A 25,579-nucleotide genomic window follows, 5' to 3' on the forward strand; every position below is an offset into this window, starting at 1 on the left:
TGTACATCCAAGATTCTTTACTTTCTTTGATAACTGGATATCTCCTCCTAAAATCTGTGGAGTTGTCTCTTGTTTTTCGGCCCTCAGCTTACTCCCTGCACCAAATCGAATAACCTGTGTTTCGAAGGGATTGTGTCCTCCGACGTATTCCTCACCTTAGATATCTCCTTCCAGCTCTGCTGGCCTCTGAACATTTTTTCTCTAGAGGGCGCTGCGCGTCGACGTCCTCCGAGTCGATGTCCTTCGACAGCCGCCGTGTCGACGTCATCCTGCCTATAAAGGCCACGCGCAGCGTCCGTTGCTCAGTTCCGTTTTTCCGCGCTTACTCAGTGCCTCGGAATACCGTTGCTCAGTTCTTAGTCAGATTAATCCTATTTACCTCGAGTTATTCGATCCGTACTCGATGGCTTCCTCGTCGGAACCGACAACTCCTCGATCCGGCTTCAAGAAATGTCGAGATTGTGGGAAAAAGATGTCGTTGACCGATCCTCACAGAATTTGTCTGTGGTGTTTGGGAGCTGAACACCATTGTTCGGAATGCGAGGACTGTATGTCCATGACAGCTAAGGCCCGGAAGGAGCGTAGGGGGAAGCTGGAGAAAGGTAAGACTTTTAAAGCTTCTTCTTCGTCGACGAAGTCGAGACATTCGTCTCCTCGTCACCATTCGCGCTCCAGGTCTCGGAGTGGGTCTCATCACTCCTCGAGATCGAAGCACTCGAAGAGGAGACTTTGAAGATCCCCTTCTCCGTCTTCCTCTTCCTCTATTTCGCCAAAAAGAATCCCTTGCCCCACGAAACATAGTTCCCGGGCTGAATGGGAGGAATTCCGAAAGAATATGATGAGCGTCTTCGAGAAAGCGGCCTCGACCCCCTCGAAGACTGCCGAGAGCGATGCTCTGGTCGAAAGACCCGAAGGTCAAAAACGCCGCGAGTCGCAGTACCCGGCGAAAGAAACCTCTCGAGCGCGTCTCGAACCCTCGAGCAGGACTATGACCTCCAAACCTTCCTCCAAGGTTCCGTCGAGGTCGATGTCTTCGACGCCGTTGTCGAGGGGACCTTCGACACACGGGTCTGTCGACTCGACACCAGCCTCGACACCGGCGTCGACGCCAAGAAAAGTCACGGTTACCACACATCCAGTGACTATCCCCAGGCCCTCGATGTCGATGGCTTCGATATTGTCGAGTAGAATTCCAATTCTGTCGAGGTCCTCGAGGCCTCCACCTCTGTTTTCGACGCCACGCTCGAAGCCTTCGGCGTCGACGACATCGACGTTTTCGAGGCCAATAATGACAAGTTCGGCACCCTCTGCCTTGGAAATGGGATTTACTCCCTTTATGAGTTCAGAACAATTCAGAACTATATCCTCAATTTTAGAAGAGGGTGATTTGTCTGAACAGGAAGACACATTTGAGTTACAGGGACCTGTAACCCCAGTTAGAGAGGAATTTTCCTCTGAAGAGCGCAGATTAAAGGATCTTCATGATTCTTTACATGAGGCAAGTGGGTTAGACACTTCCCCTGAGGTGGAGTTTGCTAAGCCAGACCCGGGGGAGCATGCTGAAACCCCCTACAGAGCCTTAATGGCCAGGATTACAGAGTTCATGGGGTGGTCTGCACCTTCACAATCTTTCCAACAAGATGACCTCACGGATATTCTTGACAAAGGCCCACAAGAGGATCCTGTGGTGCCCTTTCATAAAGCTCTTCAGAGAAAGATCATGACAAACTGGGAAACCCCAGATGTAATACCAGCAGTAAATAAAAAACTGTCTACAAAGTACAGGGTATCTTCCACAGACCCAGAGTTTTTGTCTAAACACCCATCCCCAGAAAGTCTGGTGGTACAAGCAGCATCCTCTACCGATGTCAAGACGGCTTATCCTACAGTCCCACAGGACAGGGACGATAAAAAATATGATGCTATGGCAAAGAAAGTCTTTTCAGTATGTAGCATGGCGTTAAAGTCTGTTAATGCTACTTGCACCCTTGCTAGGTTCAGCCATACACTTTGGGAGTGTGCTTCTACAGCGGCTGACTGCATCCCGGAGGGAGAAGAAAGGGATGCGTTCCTGAATATTATACAGGACGGTAAAGACGCTATGTGCGAATCCCTCCAGACGGGCATTGATTCGGCTGACAGTATCAGCAGAGCAATGGCGGCAAGTACATCAACCAGGAGATTTGCTTGGTTGAGAAAGTCGGGTTTTGCCCCAGATGTGCAAGCCAAGCTCTTGAACATGCCATTCGATGGCTCTTCTTTGTTCGGGAAAAAGGCGGATGACAGTTTAGAGAAACTGCAAGCTTCAAAAGCAGCAGCAAAATCCCTAGGAGCTGCAATCCGTCAGACTCCTTTTCGTCCCACAGGAACCTCTGCGAGGGGCAAGTCCTTTCGCTTCTACTCCGCATTCGGAAGAGGTAGAGGACGACCGGCTCAAAGGGGTCAAAGAAGAACTACCCGAGGTGGACGAAGTAGATATTCAAAAGCCGCAGCAACAGCAGGTGCCTCTTTACCATCGGCATCTGCATCAGCCGCCCCAAAACCACTCTGAGGACTCCCCTCACAGGACACCTGTAGGAGGCAGGTTGACTCAACATCTGGCGGTATGGCAGGCTATCACGTCAGATGCTTGGGCATTGGAAACAGTTGCCCAAGGTTACTGCCTGCCTTTCCTACGTATACCTCAGAGTCATCCACCGGGGATCAGCTCTCAGAAAGCTCCAGATCCGCTCCTCTTGCAGGAAATTTTGGACCTGCTAGAGAAAGGTGCCATAGAACCGGTACCTGTAGCGGAGAGGAACAAGGGCTGGTACTCCCCTTACTTTCTCATTCCAAAGAAAGACGGAGGACTGAGACCCATCTTGGACTTGCGAGAATTGAACAAATTCCTCAGAAAAGACAAATTCAAGATGGTCGCTCTTTCTCAGATCCTCCAGGCCCTTCAGTTCCAGGACTGGTTGGTATCTCTGGACCTTCAGGACGCTTATTTCCATGTGCCTATCCATCTCAAACACAGGAAATACCTGAGGTTCGCAATTGGCAACTCTCACTATCAATTTCGAGTGCTGCCATTTGGGCTGACCTCCGCCCCGAGGGTCTTCACCAAGTTAATGTCGGTAGTGGCTGCAAGTTTAAGGAGGGAAGGGATTCAAGTCTACCCCTACCTGGACGATTGGTTGATCAGGGCTGTTTCTCCGGAACAAGCTCAGATCCAGCTAAATCACGTGTGCCACTTCCTTCACAGACTGGGTTTCTCCCTCAATTTAAAGAAGTCGCAAATGATACCATCGCAGAGACTCCAGTTCATAGGAGCGATCCTGGATACTTCCCTGGGAAAAGCCTCGCCACCAGAGGTGAGGGCTCAAGATATTCTACAGATGGTTACCAAGTTCCAGCATGCCCAACGTCTCCCAGCCTTTGACTTTTTGAGGTTGCTAGGCCTCATGGCATCCTGCATTTTCCTAGTGCCAGAGGCTCGTCTGAGAATGAGATCCCTCCAGTGGGCACTGAGGACTCAGTGGTCACAATTCTCAGGGAGAATGACAGATCTTCTTCAGGTTCCCGGCAGGGTGGCTCGAGACCTTCAGTGGTGGGCCTGTCAGGAGAACATTCTGAAAGGAGAACAGTTTTGGCAACCCTGGCCGGAGATAACAGTAGTCACGGATGCCTCACTCACGGGGTGGGGTGCCCACGCCAACGACTTGACCATCAGCGGTCGTTGGTCTCCATCGGAGTCCAGACTACACATCAACCTGTTAGAGCTGAGAGCCATCAGACTTGCGCTGAAGGCGTTCCTGCCAGCTGTACAAGGGAAGGACGTCCTGATAATGACGGACAACACGGTGGCCATGCATTACCTCAACAAAAGAGGAGGCGTAGGATCACTACCCCTGTGCAGAGAGGCAATGCAGCTCTGGTTTTGGGCAATCCAAGAAGGAATCTCTCTATCGGCAGTTCACCTAGCCGGAGAGAAGAACTTGACAGCGGACGCTCTGAGCAGGCAGAACACAGTCTCCCACGAGTGGGAGCTAGCTCAGGAAGTCCTTCAAGAGATCTTCGCCCTTTGGGGAACCCCTCAGGTTGATCTGTTCGCCACCAGCCTAAACAGGAAATGCGACCTGTTCTGCTCAAGGGAATTTCCCCCGAGAGGAGCTCTGGGAGACGCGTTCATAGTGGACTGGGAGTTTCCGCTTCTGTACGCGTTTCCACCGGTCCCTGTCATTCCTCAAATGATCAGGAGGTTGAGAAGATTCTGGCGAACCATGATCCTAATTGCCCCGGATTGGGCCAGGAGAACGTGGTACCCGGACCTTCTAGACTTGTCCATCTGCCCTCCAATTCGACTTCCACTCAGAGAGAACCTACTCTCATAGAAGGGAGGTCAGGTTCTCCATCCAGACATCAAAACCCTCAACCTTCACGCTTGGCTTCTGAAAGGCTGAGGTACAAGGATTGGGACCTCCCTGATGATGATATGGAGGTGTTGCTTTCGGCAAGGAGGCCAGCAACAAAGTCTTTATACCGCTGCCGTTGGAACAGATTTTGCAGCTGGTGTAGAGAACAGAATATTGACCCTTTTTCATGTGGTACACCAATGGTTTTGTCCTTCCTACTATATTTGGCAAATTCAGGCCTTCAAATTGGCACCATTAAGGGCTATCTCGCAGCGCTATCCATCTTTAAGCGTACTGCGGAAGAACCATCCTATTTCAAATTACCCTTGGTAATACAGTTTCTAAAGGGGTTAACCAATGTTTATCCCCCAAGACCATTCCAAGTTCCCCTATGGGATTTAAACTTAGTACTAACTTTCCTGATGGGTACACCTTTCGAACCTCTCCATTCTTGTTCGTTAAGATTCCTTACCCTTAAAACTGTTTTATTAATAGCACTTACATCTGCTAGAAGGGTGAGCGAATTACAAGCTCTTTCTTGTAAACCCCTCATACAATCTTTCACAAAGACAAAGTTGTCCTGCAAGTGAAGCCTAATTTCCTCCCAAAGGTGGTTTCTGAATTCCATATCACTCAGAAGATTACCCTACCATCTTTCTATCCTCCTCCTCACCCGGGGAAAGAGGAAGAGAGGTTACACAGGCTAGACCCTAGGAGGGCTTTAAGTTTTTACATTAGTAGACTAGCCAGGATAAGACAGGCAGACCAGCTGTTTGTAGGTTACACAGGTCACAAGCTGGGGTTACCAATAACTAAGCAGACCATTTCCAGATGGATCATTCTAGCCATTCTGAAATGTTATAAACTGGCAGGGAAAGAGCCCCCTCAAAACCTTAGGGCTCATTCGACCAGAGGTATTGCAGCTTCATCGGCCCTCAAAAGAGGCGTGCCGGTTAAAGACATATGTGCGGCTGCTACATGGTCGTCTGTCCATACCTTTACACGTTTTTACAATCTGGATTCCTCCTCCAGTCAAGAGACTAGGTTTGGAAGGGCTGTACTGCATTCTATTCATCAATAGAAGACAGCGTGAAGTCAGTACTCCCTCCTCCAAATATAGAATACTGCTATGGGAGCCCATCTAAGATGAGGAATACATCGGAGGACACAATCCCTTCGAAGAACAAGTTACTTCTTACCTTGTAACGTTCTTTCGACGGGATGTTCCTCCGACGTATTCCTCATCGACCCTCCCATCCATCCCCGCAGTTCTACTTCCCTTGTTGTTGCAGCTTACGCTCCTTCAGGGTGATTAGTTAGTCCAGAAAGTATTATTGTGGGCTACAAAACGGAACTGAGCAACGGACGCTGCGCGCGGCCTTTATAGGCAGGATGACGTCAACGTCGATACGGCGGCTGTCGAAGGACATCGACTCGGAGGACGTCGACGCGCAGCGCCCTCTAGAGAAAAAATTTTCCGAGGCCAGCAGAGCTGGAAGGAGATATCTAAGATGAGGAATATGTCGGAGGAACATCCCGTCGAAAGAACGTTACAAGGTAAGAAGTAACTTGTTCTTTGGCCGCATTAAGCTCTAATGATTGCATGCCATCCATTTTTTAATTTCCTGCATTCACTGATCCATTTTTTCAAAGGCCTCCTCTATATTCTCTGTTTCCACATAAATCTGGGTGTCGTCAGCGTAAGAGTGACATCTCAATCCATACCTCCTTAAAATATCAAATAGTGGCCGGATGTATAGATTAAAGATCAATGGTGACAATGCTCATCCCTGTGGTACTCCACATTTGAGCCATAGTAATTCTGATGGAAACCCTCCCAGTATTACCTTCTGGGTCCTGTCCTTCAGGAAGGAGCTGAACCATTTTACCACTGCTTTTGAGGCTCTTCCCACCATCCCAATGCAATGGAGAATGATCTTCTGGTCGATCGTATTGAAAGCCGTAAACAGGTCCAACATCAACAATATTGTAGATCTTCCCCTATCTGCGGCTTCTTGTAGATCATCCTGAACTGCCAATAGGGCGGTTTCTGTTCCATGTTTGGGTCGAAACCCCGATTGACATTCATCCAGGAGGTTCTTGTTGTCCACAAAGTCCTGAAATTGGCCGCAGACCAGTTTCTCCAAGATCTTAGTGGGCCACATAGATTAGCTACTAGACGATAATTTTTAAAAACTATTGGGTCTAGATTTGGCTTTTTCAGTAGAGGTTTTACCAGTGCTCCCTTCAAGGCACTTGGGACATGATCCTCCATTAAGGATTTATTTATAAACTTTGTTAGGAATGGCGCAAGATTTGTTGCCAACCGAATGGCTGTGCATGCTGGTATTGGAAATACCAGGTCCTTAGTAGGTTTAAGTTGAGTATCTGGCCCAGCACAGTTTCATCTCATCTTCTCCCTTTAAACCTTCTGTCTCTTCCGGGGGCTTCTCCCAATTTTCTCCCATTTTCACTTTTGTAATGCTTTTCTGGATGTCCAGAATCTTTTCTTCAAAAAAGTTATTAAAATTGTTAGCCTGTTCCTGGGTAGCAATGGTGGGGGCTGCCATGCACACAGGGTACCCAAACTTTGCTACTACATCAAATAGTGCTCTAGCTTGATTTCCTGCCAGTTTGATTTGTCTTTGGAGGAACTTTTTATTTTTTTTTTATTTTTTTGCTTTGAAGAGAGCTAATTTGTATTCCTCTATCCTGTTTGGAGGTCCTCCACCCTTTATTAGCCTGGCGTAACTGTTTATGCATAAGGGCTAGTGCTGGTCCAAACCATGATTTGGATTTTTTTGTCACTTTTAATTTTAGAGGTGTATTTTAGAGTGAGATTAGATTCTGTACTATGCCCCCCAAAGTAAACTGGAGAGCAGCTTCACAAGTGGTAGCACCAACTGCCACACTCCCTACACCTGAAAGGTTCCCACAGATGCTTTAATAGGAAACACTGGGACCACTGCATGAACTAGGGGGGTGATGGTGGGGGGGGGGGAACAGGGGCAGGAACCGTGGTGGAAACAGAGCCAGAGTCTCCTTAACTAAATATGCCTTCCTCTCCAGGAATGGTAGTACTAATAATAGTCCTAAATTCTAATGACCCAGAGGACCTCAACAAAAGAGGAGTGGATAAGGTGACATTTTTCAGAGTAGACATAATTGTCATTTCTGCTGCTCCGATATGCTCCTCTAGTTGCCCTGCCACCTTTTGCAGATAAGAATCCAGTTCCCCCCTTAGAATCCTTATCTTTCACATTAACCCTCTCCTTTATTACAGAGTTCTCCACTGTAATGGTCTTCTCCCTCTCCTTGGACATTCTATGTTTTTCAGACCCTGTATGGTCTGGGACTGGAGGTAGCTTTGCGTTTGGCAATGCTACTACCCACAACCACCACCACTACCCCCACTATCCCCAATGCACCCTGACACTGCTTAATTCAGCTACAATACACTTCAAAGAAAAGGGAAAAAAGAGAATAAAAGGAGGCTTTGGATAACCAGAGAGCCAAAAAAAGGGGACGCCCAGCCCAATCCAACACCACCCAACACAGTGGTTTTTCTGCTTGTCGCCTTAAACCAGATTATTCGGTTAAGTTATTGAGTTGGTGCCATAAGAAATAGTATACGAATTGGAAGATAAAATGGCACAGTTAAATACTTAAAATTACCTTAAAATAACCTAAGATTTTGCATATACCAAGTGCCTGCAGTCGAATGTCAAATTTCTAATGTCCAAGGTCCAGGCAGCAAGTAGGTAACAAAAGTAACAAGTTTTCCTCACCAGAGAAACGCCCGAATGGCTCACGGGGCTGCCATCGTCTGATTCCCCGCCCTTGCTGGTCACAATTTTTTCAAAGTGGAAAGGGCTGGGCCATATTAGCCAAGTTAGTGGCCCTCTCAACAGATGCAAATTCAGATGCACTCCTGCGTTTACATGACTAACACTGAGAGCTCACTGATTCCAGACAGGCTCCAGACGTGAGACAGAATCTTAGCAGTTAATAGTGCGACTCTAGTTACCTCCAGTTGTCCACAGCCCGCAGCACAGACTCATCACTCCTTTCCTGAGGTAGCCTCTCCCTATGTGACATGGGGACGACAGCCGCTGCCTGAGATTGCTCAATCAGCCCAGGAAGTTTAAATGCTTTGTAGCTGATAGACGTGGGGAAGAAGAGGTATGCGAGGAAACAGAATGCCGAGAGGAGGGAGAAAGAGAGCTGCATTGGCCAGGGGATATCAAATTGCTAAGGGCAGGAATGCCGTCGAAAACGGTGTGGCGGCGAACCCAGAGAGCGAAGAGAAGGACCAGGCAGCTGAAAGCCTGCCGCCTGAGGGAAGGACGCAGCATGGACTGTCTCCACTGAAGCAGGACATAGGAGAAGCTCTGTGGCTAACCGGATGCACGCTAAGACTAGAGAACGACAACAAGAAAGCGCAGAGGACACGGATAGTCGCCAGTAAACCCAGGGAAGTTAAACGGGTTAAAGTGCATGCCGCTTTGGAGAAGTAATACGAGAAACGCAGAGAGAAGATTGTCACGAATAACGTGTTTGCAAAGCTTGCTACAGCAAGGGCGCTGAACCCATATTTAAAAGGAGAGAATACCAAGGTGAATGTGGAAACTAACATTGGTGAAAAACAGTCCAGAAGCCAACATTGGGCTAACATTGGTTTATGGTCAAAAGGGAAAGTGGCTGCATGGAAGTCTTGGGAGGAGAGTATAACAGGCAAAGCCAACAGTGTAAAAGAAATTGCAAATCAAACATTTAAAAGACTGCATGCTGCATGAGTCCTGGCAGGGAAGTATACTAGGCAACTTCCATTATGCGTAATAAGTAAATCTCATGGACGATCCATACCGTTAAGATTGCTGTTAAAGTGCTAAGACCTGGCAGGAGAGCATACCAAGCAAAGTCAAGTGTGTGAAACACAGTGAAGAGTATACAAAGTATCACAAGGAAGAATCATACCCTTGTAATTGTAAATTGTCAAGAAATAAAGGAACCTAGCAGGGGAATATACCAGGTAACCTGTGAGTCTGGAACATGCAACTAAATTGTGAATACAGTAAAAAGGTGAATTCAACGGTCTTAAAAATAAAGTGAAACCAGGGGAAGGGAGATATTCCTTGGAACTGTAGAGTTACAAAGAGGAGGGAGTTGCCCTCTTGAGTTATAAGGAACTTGATATACTGAGAAAAGGAATCTGGGTAAGGGAATCATTCCCTGGAACTATGAACATTTTCCACTTTTAACTTTTTTGTTAGATTTATACTTGTTAGATTGGAACATGTATGCACTTAAAAACTAATTCTAAGGTGCAAAGGCTAGTGTCCCTGTTCTTTAGAGTGTGAGGGCCAGAATAGGATTACGGACACAAGAGATATACTTATTTTTGGCCATCTTGACAAGGGCCAAATCATTTGTTGTTGTTGAGGTATGGAAATCCCTCCTCGATTAGGCATGGTAATGCATTTTCCCAACCCTTTTATTTTCAATAAAGGTTTATAGCCAAAAAACGAATCTTCTCTGTCTGTGTCTCATTCCTGGCTCTTAACATATGGTGTCAGGGGTGGGATTAGGCGCAGTTGACAAAAACAGGGGGACCCTCAGGTTTCAGAAACTTAGCAATGAGCCTCCGATCCATCAGTTGCTACAGAAAGATCTATTGGGTTCGACCTTTGGAGTAGCAGGGAAGAATTTACTATCTGGAGAGAGAATGTTAATACCCTATGACATGGCTCGGGTACACTCCCCAACCCCCCCGCACTTACATTAGGTTAACCACTAAATCTGGCCTAGCCTGGCGACATGGCATAGATGTACTAGCAGGCTTCCTAGATCCCGACTACAGAGGCAATATAACAATTCTTCTTCAGAACAGCGGGAATAAAGCATACTAAGTAAAGGAGGGGGAGAAAGTCTGTTTATTCTTGAGAAAATGTGTTCCCCAAAATGGAAGAAGACACAGAGGTAGATAGAACTGAGAGAGGAGGAAAGGGTTTTGGGGGAGGCTGACGAAGGCGCCCCCATTAGCAACCGGGGCAGGGAAACCTAAACCCCTTGATGAGGAAGTTGATGCCATTCCTGATTTAGCCTTTGCACAAAAGAACAACCCCCTTTTAACAGAGGCCTTTATACATAAAGTGGCAGAGAAAGAAGGTACATTAAAAGGTGGGCCATTGTTATTTTTAAAACACAGCTCATTCTGCTGAGGAGATCTCAGTCCTGAGGGAACTCCTAGAACCCAGATCATGGTGCCTAAAAGTCATAAGAGGATGGTATTGGAAAACTGCCCATTCCCATTTAACTGGGGTCACTTAGGGACGGCTAAGACCAAGGGACAAATCATTAGTCGATTCTATTGATCTGGAATCTATGCCGATGTGAAGAACTTTGTCCTCATTTGCGCCCTGTGTCAAAAGACTAGATCACAAAGACCTCCTCATCATTCTTTGCCTATTATTGATGTACCCTTTTCTCGCTTTGGTAAGTAATTGTGGATTACGCTACTCACTACCCACAGGCCTTTCCATTATGTAACCACACATCTCAACAGATCCAGAAACAACTAACCCTGATTTGTTCACAAATTTGTTTCCCGAAAGAGATACTAATGGATCAAGGGAGTACCTTCATGAGTCGGTTGATGACAGAAGTAAAATAACTCCTGCACATTAAGACTCTTAGGACTTCTGTCGATCACCAACGGATTAGTGGAACATTTCAATAAAACTCGTAAGAATGTCATTTGGAAGTTGGTTGAGGCTGACTGCAAAAATTGCGATATTATGATACCCTGTTCCCTTTTTGCCGTCCGGAAAACGCCACAATCCTCTACAAGTTTTTCACTATTTGAATTGCTGTAGGGTAGGGAACCCCGGGATGTACATGACGTGTTGAGGGAAAGCTGGGAGTAGAGAGAGAAATCCCTTCTACGCCTATCACGGATCGCACAATGGTTAAAAGAACAGATGTCCACAGTGAGAATGATGATTTAAACCCATCTGTCTAGGGCTCGAGAAAATCAAAGGAGCTTGCATGATCAAAAAAAGCTTTACTCTGGTATTTTTCTATTCGGCAGAAAGTCCTTGTCCTCCTACCAACATCTGAAAATAAGGTGTTGTCCAAATGGTGTGGACTGTATGAAATAGAACACATTGGGCTATTTAACTACGAGTATCCCAAGCAGACAGGTGGAATAAGACTCACAGGGATCATACAAACCTCCTTAAGGAGTGGATGGAAGGCTCTGTAGAGAAAACTGTCATACTGACTAGTCTCTTAACAGATAGTCAGATGACGATCCTTTGATTGCTTCCCACCTTTTACCAACCCATAAACAAGATCGACAAGCCTTGTTAAACCAGTTCACTGGTGTATTCAAAAGCAAACCAGGAAGAGTGAAAGGGGTTTTTCACTATATCTGCACATCCCCAGGGTAGGTTGTCCATTTAGAACCATATAGAATTCCAGAAAAAACATAGTCTCACAGGAAGTGGAGAAGATGTTGAAATCGGATATAAGTAACCATCTCGGAGCCCTTGGTTCTCTCTGATTGTACTCATTGTTCAGCCAGATAGATCTTGGAGATTCTGTATTGATTTAAGAAAACTGAACGTGGTTTCTCAATTCAACAGTTCCTATGCTAAGGAAAGCCAATCTGATTGATCGATTGGGATCTGCTGTTTTCTTCTCCACGATCGATCTGGCTAAAGGTTACTGTTCAGAGGACAAGGAGAAAACTGTCTTCTCCGCCCCTGTTGAACTCTACCAGTTCAATGTGTTTCCACTCGGCCTTCACAAGGCACCAGCCACATTTCAAAGGCTAATGGACCAAGTCCTTCCTCCATATTCCTCTTTTTGTGGAGCTTATAGTGATGACATAATTATTCATAGCAAGTCATGGAAAAAAGAACATGCACCACCTCTATTTAGTCATCAGTGCTCTGTGGAAAGCTGGCCTTACCGCTAACCCGAGGAAATGTCACTCGGCACAGTCAGCCATCAAGTATCTTGGTTTATTTGTGGGAAATGGACTAGTTCAACCCCAAAGTGAAAACGTGAAGACTGTGTAAGAAACCCCAATACCCAAGACCCAGAAAAATCTGAGAGCCTTCATATGACTAGTGGGGTACTATTCCTAGTTAATATTCTGTTACTGCCTACCTCACTGATTATCTTCTGGGGATTTACATTCTTAAGTTTAAGTGGAAATCTGAAGATCAAACATGTTTTGACAAACTTAAAAATATAAAATCCTATGCAGAGTACCTGTATTTAAAGGGGCCCACTTTAACAAAGAATTTATCCTGCAAACTGACGCCTCACATGTTGGACTAGGTGCCGTCCTTTCTCAAAGTCATGATGGCACTGTACACCCGATACTCTATATCAGTAGAAAGTTCTACCCTTGGGCAAAAGAGCTATGCCACAATTGAGCTTGAGGCCCTTGCCATAAAGTGGGCAGTGTCCTACTTAAAATGCTATCTCACTGGTAGGAAATATAGGATGATCGCAGAGCCTACGTTAAGTCACCAATGCACAAGTCATGACCTATTTCCTAGATATGCAGCCCTATTATAGGTCAAAATAGAAAGTGGTTTGACAATTTAATATAAGAAAATAAAGTAGAAGTATTTGTAAACTTTGATCCAGCAAAAATTAGGAACATTTGGCAGGGTTGGTGGATAATAATGAAATGCATATGCAAATTTATTATTTTGTAAAGGCTTGTGCCAAAACAAATAAAAAAAAAAAATAAAAAAAAGATATGCAGCCCTATTGTATCACAGTAGAACACTGGAAATAGAAAGACTAGGGTAATGTAGACTTTCTCATTTCCCAATAGATGCTGAGAAAACAGCAACATTTTGGGAAAGGGTATGTGATGAATCCGATGATGTCATCACTCCTTTCCCTGAGGTAGCCTCTCCCTATGTGGCAAGGGGACGGCAGCCGCTACCTGATTCTGACCATGGGGGCAGCTATATGTGGAAGACCACCGGGGGGAGGCGGCCCTCAGGCAGATGACCTGACATCATTGGGGAAAATCACATGCCCCCCATGTCCCTTCAGGGATGACGCCTCCATGCATCATGCCTTGATTGCATATTGTAACCCTCTCCCACCTGTCATTTCTACTCATAATATTCACCCATGTCATACAGAGAACAATATAGTAACAACTGGGAAGAGTTAGAGGCAGAGAGTAGTAATGATTACTCTGCGACACTCAATCCCAAATTCCTCCACATTACCTGAAGAATGGCACGACATCCACTGGGACGAGAAAGAGAGATGGAGCAATGCAGAGGACTAGGACCGGCAAACCAGCACAGCAGTCTAGTCTGGAGATTGCTCAATCGGCCTGGGAAGTTTAAATGCTACGCAGCTGACAGACGAGGGAAGAAGGGGAACGTGAGATTTCAGAATGGCAAGAGGAGGGAGAAAGAGAGCTGCAAATGCCGGGGGATGTCGCGACTGGTTCTCACACCAGTCACAACGCTAAGGGCAGGAATGCAGTGGAAAATGGTGTGGGAGCAAACCCAGAGACCGAAGAAGGACCGGGCAGCTCCAAGCCCGCCCCCTGAGAGAACAAGGCTGCGGGGACCGCGTCCACTGAAGCAGGTAACTGGAGAAGCTCTGTGGCTGACTGGACACATGCCAAACTAACGGAACGACAACAAAAGAATGCAAAAGACGGTGACAGCCCTTGGTAAGCCCAGGGAAGTTAAACTGGTAACTTTGTTGCTGAAAAGTGCATGTCGCTTTGGAGAAGTGATACGAGAAAGGCTGAAAGAATATTGTCACAAGAATAACGTGTTTGCAGAGCTGGCTACAGCAAGGGCGTTGAGCCCATATTTGAAAGGAGAGAATACCAAGGCGAATGTTGAAACTAACATTGGTGAAGAAGAGTCAAGAAGCCAACATTGAACTAACGTTGTTCTGTGGTTAAAAGGGAAAGTGGCTGCATGGAAGTCCTGGCAGGCGAGTCTACCGGGCAAAGCCAACAGTGTAAAAGAAATAAATCAAATATTTAAAAGACTGCATGCTGCATGAGTCCTGGCAGGGGAGTATACCAGGCAAAGTCAAATGTGTGAAACACAGTGATGAGTAAACAAAGAATCTCAAGGAAGGATCATACATTTTGAAATAGTTGTCAAGAAAGAAAGGAACCTGACAGGGAAGTATACCAGGTAACCTGTGAGTCTGGAACCTGCAACTAAATTGTAAATGCAGTAAAAGGGGGAAACACAAAGGGAACACATATCCTTGAGTTTTTTTTATAACCATCTTAAAAATAAAGAGAAACCTCAGTTCTGGCGAATAGCGCCCTTCCCGAAGAGTTACCAAGAGGAGAGATTTGCCCTCTTGTGTTTTTGGCAACTTGATATACTGAGAAAAGGAATCTGGGGAAGGGAATCCCTCCCTGGAACTGTCAACATTGTCTGCTTGGAACATTTTGGAGTTATACTTTGGTGTTAGATTGGAACATTTGTGCACTTTAAGGACCAGATGTGCTATCATTTGAACCTTAGAATTAGTTTTAGAATGTGAGAGCTAGTATCACATGACCTATACTTATTTTTGGACATCTTGAAAAAGGATAGATCATTCGTTTTTTGTTAAGTAAGGAAACCCCTCCTAGATTAGGCATAGTGAGGCATTTTCTCAACACCTTTTATTTTCCATAAATGTTTACAGCCAAAATATGAGTCCTTGTGTTTGCGTCTCATTCCTGGCTCTACACACTGTTGTATTTGTATTTATTGATTTATAAAGCGCCTTACACCAAAGCGCTGTACAATGGAACAACATAATACATAAAACATAAACAATATAACGGATGAAGCAATTACAATATGAATCAATCAACAAAACAGTGAGAAGAGCAATTAACTGAAGGGAATAGGGAGAAAAGGGGAGTGGGACTGGATGGGGGGAGTGGTGGAGAAGAGTAGGAGGAGGGAAGGGTTGTCAATCTCATATGAAGAAATAACATTTTCAGAGAATGTTTAGTGAAATGGAGCCGCTACAGCAAAAAAATCCTTTATTACAAAAATTCTCTGAGGGTTCATGCATTCGTCCGCAATTACATGCTACATCAGTAACATATAATGCAAAACAATTTCTCTAAATGATATAGAGTATTATTGAGAATGTTGTAGTTTCACACTTCTAATGCATTTCTTTGAGGTGCAGAGCGGGTGTACTGATCCTTCATCTTGAAAGTGCAGGGAGGTGAAATGTCCTTTAATTTTACACTGATGTTAATTGGCATATGGTCTGTCGACAAATTGAACAAGGTAAATTCTTTAGACTGCATACATGACTTATTTGTCAATGAACTACCTGCTTCCATTCTGTGGGATGAAAAAGGGATCTCTATTGTCCTAAAATATTGTACACGGAATTGTTATCCCAGGTGTCATTCTTTCAAGATTGCTTACTTCCAGTTTATTTATTTGAAATAAACTATGTGTTTGCATCAACTGACACAGGTCTCAGTAAAATACAGTGATGAAGCTAATTTGATGTAATCCATTTCTGCTGCCTTACCATAGCCGCTTTATCGAGATGTAAATCATTGGGCATGTTCCCATATTTAAATAAAATGTAGGATGTTTATACTAGACTCCCATTGATGTAATATACATCTCACAATCTGTTGTCTGTGCAGCATGATGTTCAGTTTCTCATTCATTTACCAAGTGTCATTACTTTTAACTTGCACATCAGCAGTGTTTGGTGGCTTTTGCTCATGAGCATTCATTTTTTACAGGCATTGGTGAATAATCCGAAAATTGATACAATAGATGGGAAGTATGTTTTTAAACCGAAGTACAATTTAAAAGATAAGAAGGCCTTGATCAGACTATTGGATAAACATGACCAGAGAGGACTGGGAGGAATACTACTTGATGACATTGAAGAGGGACTCCCCAATGCACAGAAAGCAATCAAGGTATTTGCTCAAAATTATACAATTATTGATAAATGATTTCAGCATTTTTAAGTTGAAAAAAAGACAGTTTAAGCTTAATCAGACAAATATATTGACTTTGGAAAAAGAAAAGCTATTTAAGTCCATTGAGTAATTATTTTCTGTTTTCTATGAGGTAGACTTTACAAAACTATCCCAATGGTTTGTAGATCCCCCAACTCTTAGTTTGTCTGTACTACTCAAGGAACCTTGGTAGAGTGGCAGAGCAGCCAGGATGATCATAAGAGGAAGATGTGAGCTGTAGGTAAGTATAGTGAAACTAGTTAGTAATGCAATTTAATGAAACACTTACTCAGTAAATGTATATTAAAATATAGATTTATTATATTTACACAATAATTACTTTTGAATACTTAGCACATTAAACCAAAACATTAAACCAAAACACTGTAGAGTACTTATCAAAGGCCACTGCTGAGTTTGTAGTTGCTCATGGTTACAATTGTTAGTTGAAACTAATGACAGTTATACTGTATTATCGGTTCTACCGCACACTTCCGTAAGACAAAAGAAATACAGTATTCACATTTAGTTAGCAAAACCACATAAGATGTAGTCTTTTTGGAAGGAAAACAGTTGGTTAGGTAAATACTAACAGAACTTAAGGTTATAGAGGCAGTTTATTTTGCACAGCAAGACTTTTAAAGTCCTAAAGGCAACCTTAGCTAAAAGGCAATTTAGAGAGGCTCAAAGTCTTGTGAAGCAGCAGAATACGAAAGGTTCCTGTAGATACTTTAGATTCTCTAGTCTTTAATATGTAGCAAGATTAAACCAACCTTGGAGACCCTGTTAAGGAGTCATTAAAGGGACACAAGCAGCAGCATGGGTCGGAGATTAGAGGGGGGTATACCCTGGACACCTCTATGTGCACTCCAATGCTCTGGAACGACTTCATGGATCAAAGTAAGCAATGCCTTTCGCCGCACAGTACCTCAGGTTAGAATAAATGTTTGTGGCTGGGTTCTCCTCGATGTGGCAGCGCTGGGCCTAACCTCCGGATTCCTTGGTCTGATGACGAACGGCAGGACAATGGACAAGATCTCTCAGCAGCAATCTCGAGACCGGACCTCTGGCACAGATTTCTTCAGCGCTTCAGGTCTAACAAAAGACACGATTTGCCCGGTCAATCTTCTTCATTTCCTGAAGTCCAGCACTCTGCTGACGGGACTTGGACGAGTCGGCTTGTGTCTCTGGAGATTCACCTGGAGCTCAGCAAATACTTGGAAGACTTCAGCCTTTCCACAACGATGCACTTCAATTGGGTCGAAGGTCTCCTTGCATTGAGGTTCGGAGCTCTGGAGAGGCACAGTACCTGGGGAGATGGTTCAGATTAAAGTTTGTCTTGGGACTGGTTGTTCCCACCTGTCAAAGGGAAGGAGTCGTCATCTTTGGAGTTCCTCTGTCGCACAGAAAACGGGGTCAGGGCAGCATTGGTCGCTTCAGTGTTGCAAAAGCTCTGCAGGCTTTCAGGTCGTCGTCGTCTTCTTCGTTTACTTCAGTTTCCAGTGATCGACTTGCCTTTCACCTCAGGAACCTCACCCTTTTTTCAGTTTCAGCAGACAATCCTCTGCTATTTCTCATAGCATTTTACAGAAAGGGGTGGGTGGGTGGCAGTCCAGTCAGGACAGCCAGACCCCCAGTGGGAGCTTGTTCCATTCAGGCACTCGGGCAGACAAAGAGCGGGAGAGTGAATAACTCCTCCCCCACTTCCTGTCTGCCCATACACACTGGAGCCTTGGCGGGGACACCCAAGGGCTCCCGCCAAATGCAAAACACCACACAGACCCCCCCCCTCCCTAGGACGGTAGAAGAAGGGCTAACAAAGAACCACCCACCCTAGAAATGGTGAAAAAAGAAAGGAGCCACCAAGTTAGATCTTAGGTAGCCCTATTGTGCATAACCGGGGCTATGAACATAGCCTGCGGTAAAAAAATAACACAATAGTTGGTAGAACATGTCCCCTGCCAGCAGTCATAACTAGAGGGTTGTCTATGTGACTAAAAAGTCACAGGAGCAGAGAGAAGGGGGATACTAAGTATCCCCTTGGCACTCCACATAAGATGGTGTGTGCCAATCTCTGACTTTAACGTTTTAGGAGAGACACAAATGATCTCTCTATCCTTCAGAACAGCAGAAAGTAAGGATAGGTAAATCTCAAATGAGAACCCAAAAAGTTCCCAGGAACACTGCTCATAAGGAGCTGGGTGCTGCAAAAGTAAAATACAGATGCCTTAAAAGGGATACGGAGGAAAGTAGACTACATACGACAGGTAAAACACAGAGAACAGAGTTCCAAAAGACAGAGCCCATAAGAATGAATGGGTGGAAAAAGGCTCCACTCATTCAGAATGTAAGGAAAAAGGTCCAGTAGGCCACCAAAAAGTTCTGGGGGTCTCACTAGGAGAAGGGGATGAAGCATAACAAAGATAAATCTCCCTAATATTTTCAATAACATTGCAGTACTATTTCATTGCCAACCGTCTTGCTTAGTTTTTTTGGTACTTTTTATAGTAGTTTTTAAATGCTAAACAAGAGCAGAGCCGTCCACATGAGACCCTCCCTTTGTGTGCACAGAAAGAAGTTATTAACATTACAACTTTATCCCAGGGCATCTCTGATACGCCTCTACAACATGGGGGTTGGGGGGACTATAAAGAATATAGATCTAGGTGGCAGAGACATCCACAAGCCCCTCTGTCAAGAGCACGATTTCCTCGAGAAAAAACATGTTGCAGAACTGTTCATTATTTCATAGCTACTGTAGTATACAATGCCACCATGACCCGATCCCGCATATGAAAGTTAGTACCTACGTATCTTGTGTCCATGCAGATGTAGGGCTGCAATCTCAGAGTGACAAAAGTCTACATTTCGTAACAAGGTGCATTTGTTAAAAGGCAGAAACATCGCACACTAGACCCTTAGTGGGTAGACCCTTAGTGGGTAGACCAGCTCATTCAAAGGCTTTCCCTGTATTTACCTCTGCCATAAAGCATTCTGCATGTGCTCACCCCTGATACCAACAAGACCAGTGAATGACCACCTCACCTTTTGACCATTCCCCCATAAACCAAATATAGTCCCAACAGTCTTCTAGCTGCATAACAGTAGGGAGCAGTAATTTAAGTTGAACGCTACTTGCCAACATCAAAAAGTCACTTGCCACCTCAATTCTATACACATAGCACACCATTTTTACTCACCCACAGTCAAATATCGCTAGCCAACAGGATATATAAACAAAGGGATTAAACCCATCTATTCTTAAGTCCTACTTAAAGCAATCATCACCTAGACCTAAATCCCTTCAAACCTTATCTGTTAGTTGCGGCTTTCTCAGGGATCCATTTTTAATATTTTTTATATCTTTAATAGCTTTCATGATCGCTCGAATATATTCCTTGTCCTAAGTAACCCTCACCTTGGCAGTTCTAAGCTTGCCCGCTTCCTCACCTCGATCAAGAAATGATTCCCTAAGTAATTAAGTTACATCCTTATGCTCAGCTGCAGGTGTCAATTCTGGAAAGTGGCACATCTTTTGTTAGTACTCCTGATTCTCCCTTGCAGCTTTTAAGATAAGTCGATTCTGTATCCAATAGCTTGACAATGAGCATTGGTCTGACTCTTGATTCAGAAGGCTTGTTGAAAGCATGCATGTTTATTTTATGGCATTTATCAACACCTCCAAGTTGAGTAAGTCTGTGAGCCAATTGGAAACCAAGGTAATTGGGTCAGCCCTAATTTGCTTAACTTACACCACATTTTCATGGTCTTCAAGTCTGTTACCTTGATTGCTGCCTCCACTTCGTTTCCCATGTGCTTGACTACTGGGAACATTTGGGTACTCTGCTGGTCTAGTTCAAGGGATCTCTGTTCAAGTGTAGAGGTTCTTGTTTCCAGCTGAACTACTCTTTCCATTCAGTTTATTAAACATATTCTCCAACCACAACATTGACTTTTCAATATCCCCCAGTGCTGCCATCACAGTGTCCCGATATGGCGAGGCGGGTTGGGACTCTTCCTGGCTGGCTGCCGGCTAGGTGGTTCAAACATACGGAATCTGAACATGTCTTCTTCCTCTTGTTCTATCCAGATACCATTTTTCCTCCCTTCTCTCTAAGCTATCAAACGTGTTGGTCTGGAAGCAAAGGATGCAAAACTTGTGCACAGTGATATTTCAGGAACTGCTAGCTGTACACTGTTATAACTGTTAGAATATTGTGGTGTGCCTCTCGGATCCAGAGGAGGGCAGTGTTTGAAAGGGTGGGCAAGTTGTTCCCGCTTTACACTTCCTGCAGGAGGGGAGATTGTTCTAGCTGGAACTGTAAGTGGTCTGAGACGCATGTAAAATATTTGGGGTCTTTCTTACCAAGGATATACGAAAGGTGGTAGATTTTAATGTGACAAAATTGGTGGAGACCCTTATGAGAGACATTAGAAAGTGGGTACGACTGGAACTAGGAATCTGGGCAAGGATCAATGATCAATGCAATTAAAATGTCCCTCTTACCAAAGGTCTTGTATATAATGCAATCAATACTGCTAAGCGTCTCGAAGAAATAGATCAAGTTTTTCTGAACTTTCTCTGGGGTGAAAAGAAAGCACCAAAGATTCCGAGATGTATCCTGTTACGAAGTACTAAGGATGGTGGTTTTGGATATCTGGACTTGGAAAACTATTTTAGCGGGTTTATACAAAAAAAGGCAGCCCTTTATATGACTACAGAGGTCGAATGTGAACCGATTTGGTTGACAATAGAGAGGGATAGTCTTTCACAATTTCAATTGTGTAATATTTTTTCAATGAGAAAATTACCTAAGGGGACTGTCAAGTTGCCATCCATTAAAGGGACTAAGGAGGTGATGGCATGGTGGTTAACTAATTTCAATGGGAATTTATTTCTAAATTACAAGGCGTCTATTTGGCACAACCCTTGACTGCAGATTGCGAACAGGTCCCTAAATTGACAAAGTTGGATTTCAAAGGGAATCTTAAAGATAGGAGATTTAATACGTGATGGACATATTTTGTCATTCAAAGAGCTTCAGGAGGTTTTTCATTTGAACAATAAGGAAAGGAGTAGGTTTAGGGAATTAGAGTGTCTCTTGACTCGGACGTTGAATATGTTGTCTAAACCAATGGAGAAAGAACCAGCAGGTTGGACTATCTTTTGTCTATAACCACACATGGTTTCCACATATCTAAACTTCATGCCTTTGAGTAACTTCATGGTAGAGTCATGGAAGAATTTGGTGGAGAAATGGGAAGAAGATTTGGGGTTTGCTATTACTGAAGGGGATTGGAGGCACATGTGGCAGGTGGGATACAAAAGTAAGTTACACCTCAAGCTAAGACTTATACATCAAACATTTTTAGGGCGATTGTATTGGAGCCTGAGCGCATGTGCAAACTAGGGTTGATGACTAGTGATATATGTTGGGGATGTGGAAAAGAGAAAGGGACACGGACATATGTTGTGGTACTGTTCCCGAGCGCATACCTTCTGGTGTGAGGTATTAAATAGATTGGATGTGATCTTATCTATCAGTTTTCCAAGAATGCCATTGCTGGTGCTATTGTTGTCGAATAATGGGTGTTGTAAAACAGCTTGGTTATATGGAAATTGGATTGACAAAGTACTCGTAATAGCGGCTAAGCAGATCTTGACAGTATGGAAAACCAGGAAGAAGCCGCAAGTTGAGGGGTGGATTAATGATACTTTGGTACTATCTGATTTTGAGCGGGTCATGTTTCAGAGAGAGGGTAGGGAGGGGAAATATCGGGATCTTTGGATGCCCTTTAATATTTATATGGTAATGGAGCATCAGATTAAGTAATACATTTGTGTAAGCAGCCAAGAAATTAAGTGATATTGTTTTCTGTTGTTGTTTGTGTAAATGTTTGTCTTGTATTCTCGTCTAATAGTATAAAAGGTTTTACTTATGATTACTTTGGCGTTATTTAGGAAAGATGATTGTTGCCCTATTGAAATTGGGGAATGTTTGATTTATAACTAATTTTATGGGGCAACTGTGATGTTTAATAGTTGACAATGTTAAGATGCATAATATCTCAGTTGCATTATTCAAATTGTGCATTGTTGTATTCTTGGATATGTTTGAAATGATTAAATAAAGATGACCAAAAAAAAGAATATTATGGAATTAGTCCAGGAAGTGCCATTTAGAAGAGATGATGCATCAGTAGTTCCATTGCTATGCAGCGCCATAGGGCACTTATTAATCTATGGTCCATATAGGGATAATCAATCCAATGCTCAAGAAAGATGGCCACCCCCAATCAGGCATCACTGTAGATCTATAGAATATAAAGTGCTGCCCACATTGAAGATGCCCTTCGCCACATCACTCCGACAGAGGGACTGTCCCCCGCAAATCCAACTAGCTGACCAACACTCCTGGGAGTGCAGGTATCCCTGATGAAAAGTCTGTGTGGAACCACTATCCACCATGTGGCCTCCAGGCCTAGCCAGACCTCTCCTTCCGACTCCCAATCATCTCTCCACCTATCCAGCCCTCTGGGTGGTGCTACTATGCATGTCGCTCTCTCTCTTTCTCCCTCAGGATTTCCACTCAGGCACGGATGATCTTTTAATGTCCCTGATATCTCGCCCACGTCCTCACTTTGCCCGTGCCTACTGTAGGCTTGGCCTTGCAGGCTGTTGACGCCCCTGCCCACTTCGAAATGCTGGGGTTGGTCGCTACAGTAATTGAGGGAATATGAATGGCTGACTACAAGTAACCCTTGAGGGAATAGTCGAGATGAACCATACTCTATACAGTTGATTTACTACCTGCAAATACCTTGATGAAGGCACTTAAACGGTCCTTATAATTCTAAATACTCAAATCTGGAAAAACACAGCTTGGTCATTTATCCTTAAGATGTTATGACATTCTTGAGTAATGGTTAGTGCCTCCTCAACTTCTCTATTGCCACCAACAGAAAAGAAGTTGTTTAAGGTTTCTCTCTTTGCATGTACCCTCCATTGACTTGAGTGAAAGACCCACCATGTCTGCTATGGATTTGGACTTGCCTTTTTGGGGTCAGTGTGTTCCTTTTGGCCTTTTGCATGCCCCACGCATATTTAATCGGATGCACTGGGTAGTCCTTCATGCTCCCAGTGCTGGGAGAGCTTGTCATATTTCCTTTTGACCTTTGCTTTGACAGGAAAGAACAAGCCACCTTGAGTGCTGCAAAGAAATTGTGACTTTTCTTCAGTTTCCCTAAATAACTTGTTACTTTTCTCACATGCACTGAAGAGGCAGGTGACATTAATTATTTTCTTTCACTTTTTAATAGTGCACGGTTCTGTTAACCTCAATAATGCCTTTCTCAGCTCTGTATACTCAAAATGATTGCTCCCCGTTTTTGAAGTCATGTTCTTTCTGCAATCCTCTTTGACAGGTTTCCTGCCCTCTTGGGTCGGAAACTACTGTACATGGTTGTGCAGATTCGCAAGGATACCTGCAAGGAAGCCGTGGTGAGTACTTTGTGTACTTGGACTGGTTGGAACGAGGGATTGGGGCTGCCTGGTCCCAGTCTACATCTCAGCCGGAGGGATATTCTATTGCTGAGAACATGTAATGTTGCTAGCTGTCTATTATTGTATAGCCACAGTTAGTTTGGATGGGGCTAGGTCACCCGAACCTGAATTTGTAGTATAGGATGTAAGGGAGTGGAGGGGAGACGAGATTTTTTTTTTTTTTAAGTGTACCCCTGGAGCCAAGTGTCCACTGTAAAGGGACACCAGTGGATTGGTGCTGCAACCATCCTTGGCTCAGTCATAGACCATGAAGAGAAGCACTACTTTGTTTTCGGCTGGGGAGACCTGCAAGTGGTGCCTGCTTCCTATAGACTGGTGGTAACAACCAGTCTGAAATCCTGCTTGCTGTCCTCGTTGTCCTGGAGCTTGGTGATGCATTTTGCCTGCATCCTCCAGGAGTTAGACTGCCTCATTCCATTGACTGCAAACTTTGTGAGCTTTTCCCCTCCTCTGCAAAGAATTATTGACCTTGTTGCTCTCCTTTCTAATCGCAGAGTAGAGCCTGCCTGGGACCAAAGTCTGTCCGCTATAGTGACTGCTTACTCTGTCCCAGGTTAAATGTGCAGTTGCTCCAGTCTTCTGTTCCTGGGGGATCCTCCTGCCGCATGGGATTCTATTTCGAGCCATTTTCTCCCCATCCTCGTCTACTTGCTGGTGTTTGACTTGACCCTTGGAGGAATCCTCAACCCACAACCAGGAGCCCACTGATGCAGAGCCGAGCAGTGAGCCCAGTTGTCCCCAACAATCCCTGTATGGGTGTTTCTTATGCTGTTTAGTGTTGAAAGGGCTGCATTCCTTTATTGGCCTTGAGTCCACCAGTTCCCATAGAAAAGAATAAAGTCCATCTGCAGATATCCTTGCCCCCAGGTGGCTGAGTCTAGTGTGACGAATCGGAGAATGTCGTCTCTTCTACCCTAGGGAGAGACCTTTAGTGCGTCCACAGTACAATATTCCCCCCGGGTTGGTGCATCGTGGGAGGTTCACACGGGAGAGGAACCCCCTTATATGTTTACGGACGATATGATATGTTAAGTCATTTGTAACACGCCTGTACACATGTTTTTCTAGGCGCGACCATTCCCAGAGAGTGCAATGTCCCACTACCTTAGCAGACGCTACCTCTTTCCCCAAATCAAGTTCTCCCCCGCTTTCTCCAGGCAGTGTTAATATACGTTATTGTAAGGCTAAACCACTTAATATGATAGAGCCGACTAATAATACTGGAAAGACCTAATGCGTCCCATGTAGCTCTACCATGACTAAAGGGATGAAGAGGAGGATGAGGCGTATGATTACTCCAGAGAACTGGAATTAACAGTCTAGTCTTTTACTGTATTCAGTTGGCTCAGAGAAATACAAAACAGCAGAGGGAAAGCAAGATGGAGAGAGCAGTCTTCGAACGAGGAAGCTGGGCCGATGCTGACCCATAGTACTGGGAACTGTAGCAGGGCACGCTGTGCTCAGAGCTGAGCGTGAAAGCAGAAGAGGAGGAGGAGGAGGAGGCATAGATCCTTTGTGTGCTGCCCGAATAAACTTCCTGGCGTCCTGAAGCCTGATAAGCCACTGGGAAGTGAAGCCTTGTCCCTCAAAGGTAGAAGGGATTGC

General features: G+C 44.6%; 1 protein-coding gene across 1 annotated transcript in view; it reads left to right on the plus strand.

The window, feature by feature from the left end:
- GTF2E2 (general transcription factor IIE subunit 2) overlaps positions 1-25,579 on the plus strand; it is a 648,065-nt gene that overhangs the window by 385,905 nt on the left and 236,581 nt on the right. The window contains exon 5 of the mRNA XM_069626171.1: positions 16,186-16,368. Coding sequence (XP_069482272.1) covers positions 16,186-16,368 — 183 coding nt within the window. The remainder of the gene's footprint in view (positions 1-16,185; positions 16,369-25,579) is intronic.

This window comes from Ambystoma mexicanum, chromosome 6p (assembly GCF_040938575.1).
Source record: "Ambystoma mexicanum isolate Mex_15411 chromosome 6p, UKY_AmexF1_1, whole genome shotgun sequence".
NCBI classification, from domain to species: Eukaryota; Metazoa; Chordata; class Amphibia; order Caudata; family Ambystomatidae; genus Ambystoma; species Ambystoma mexicanum.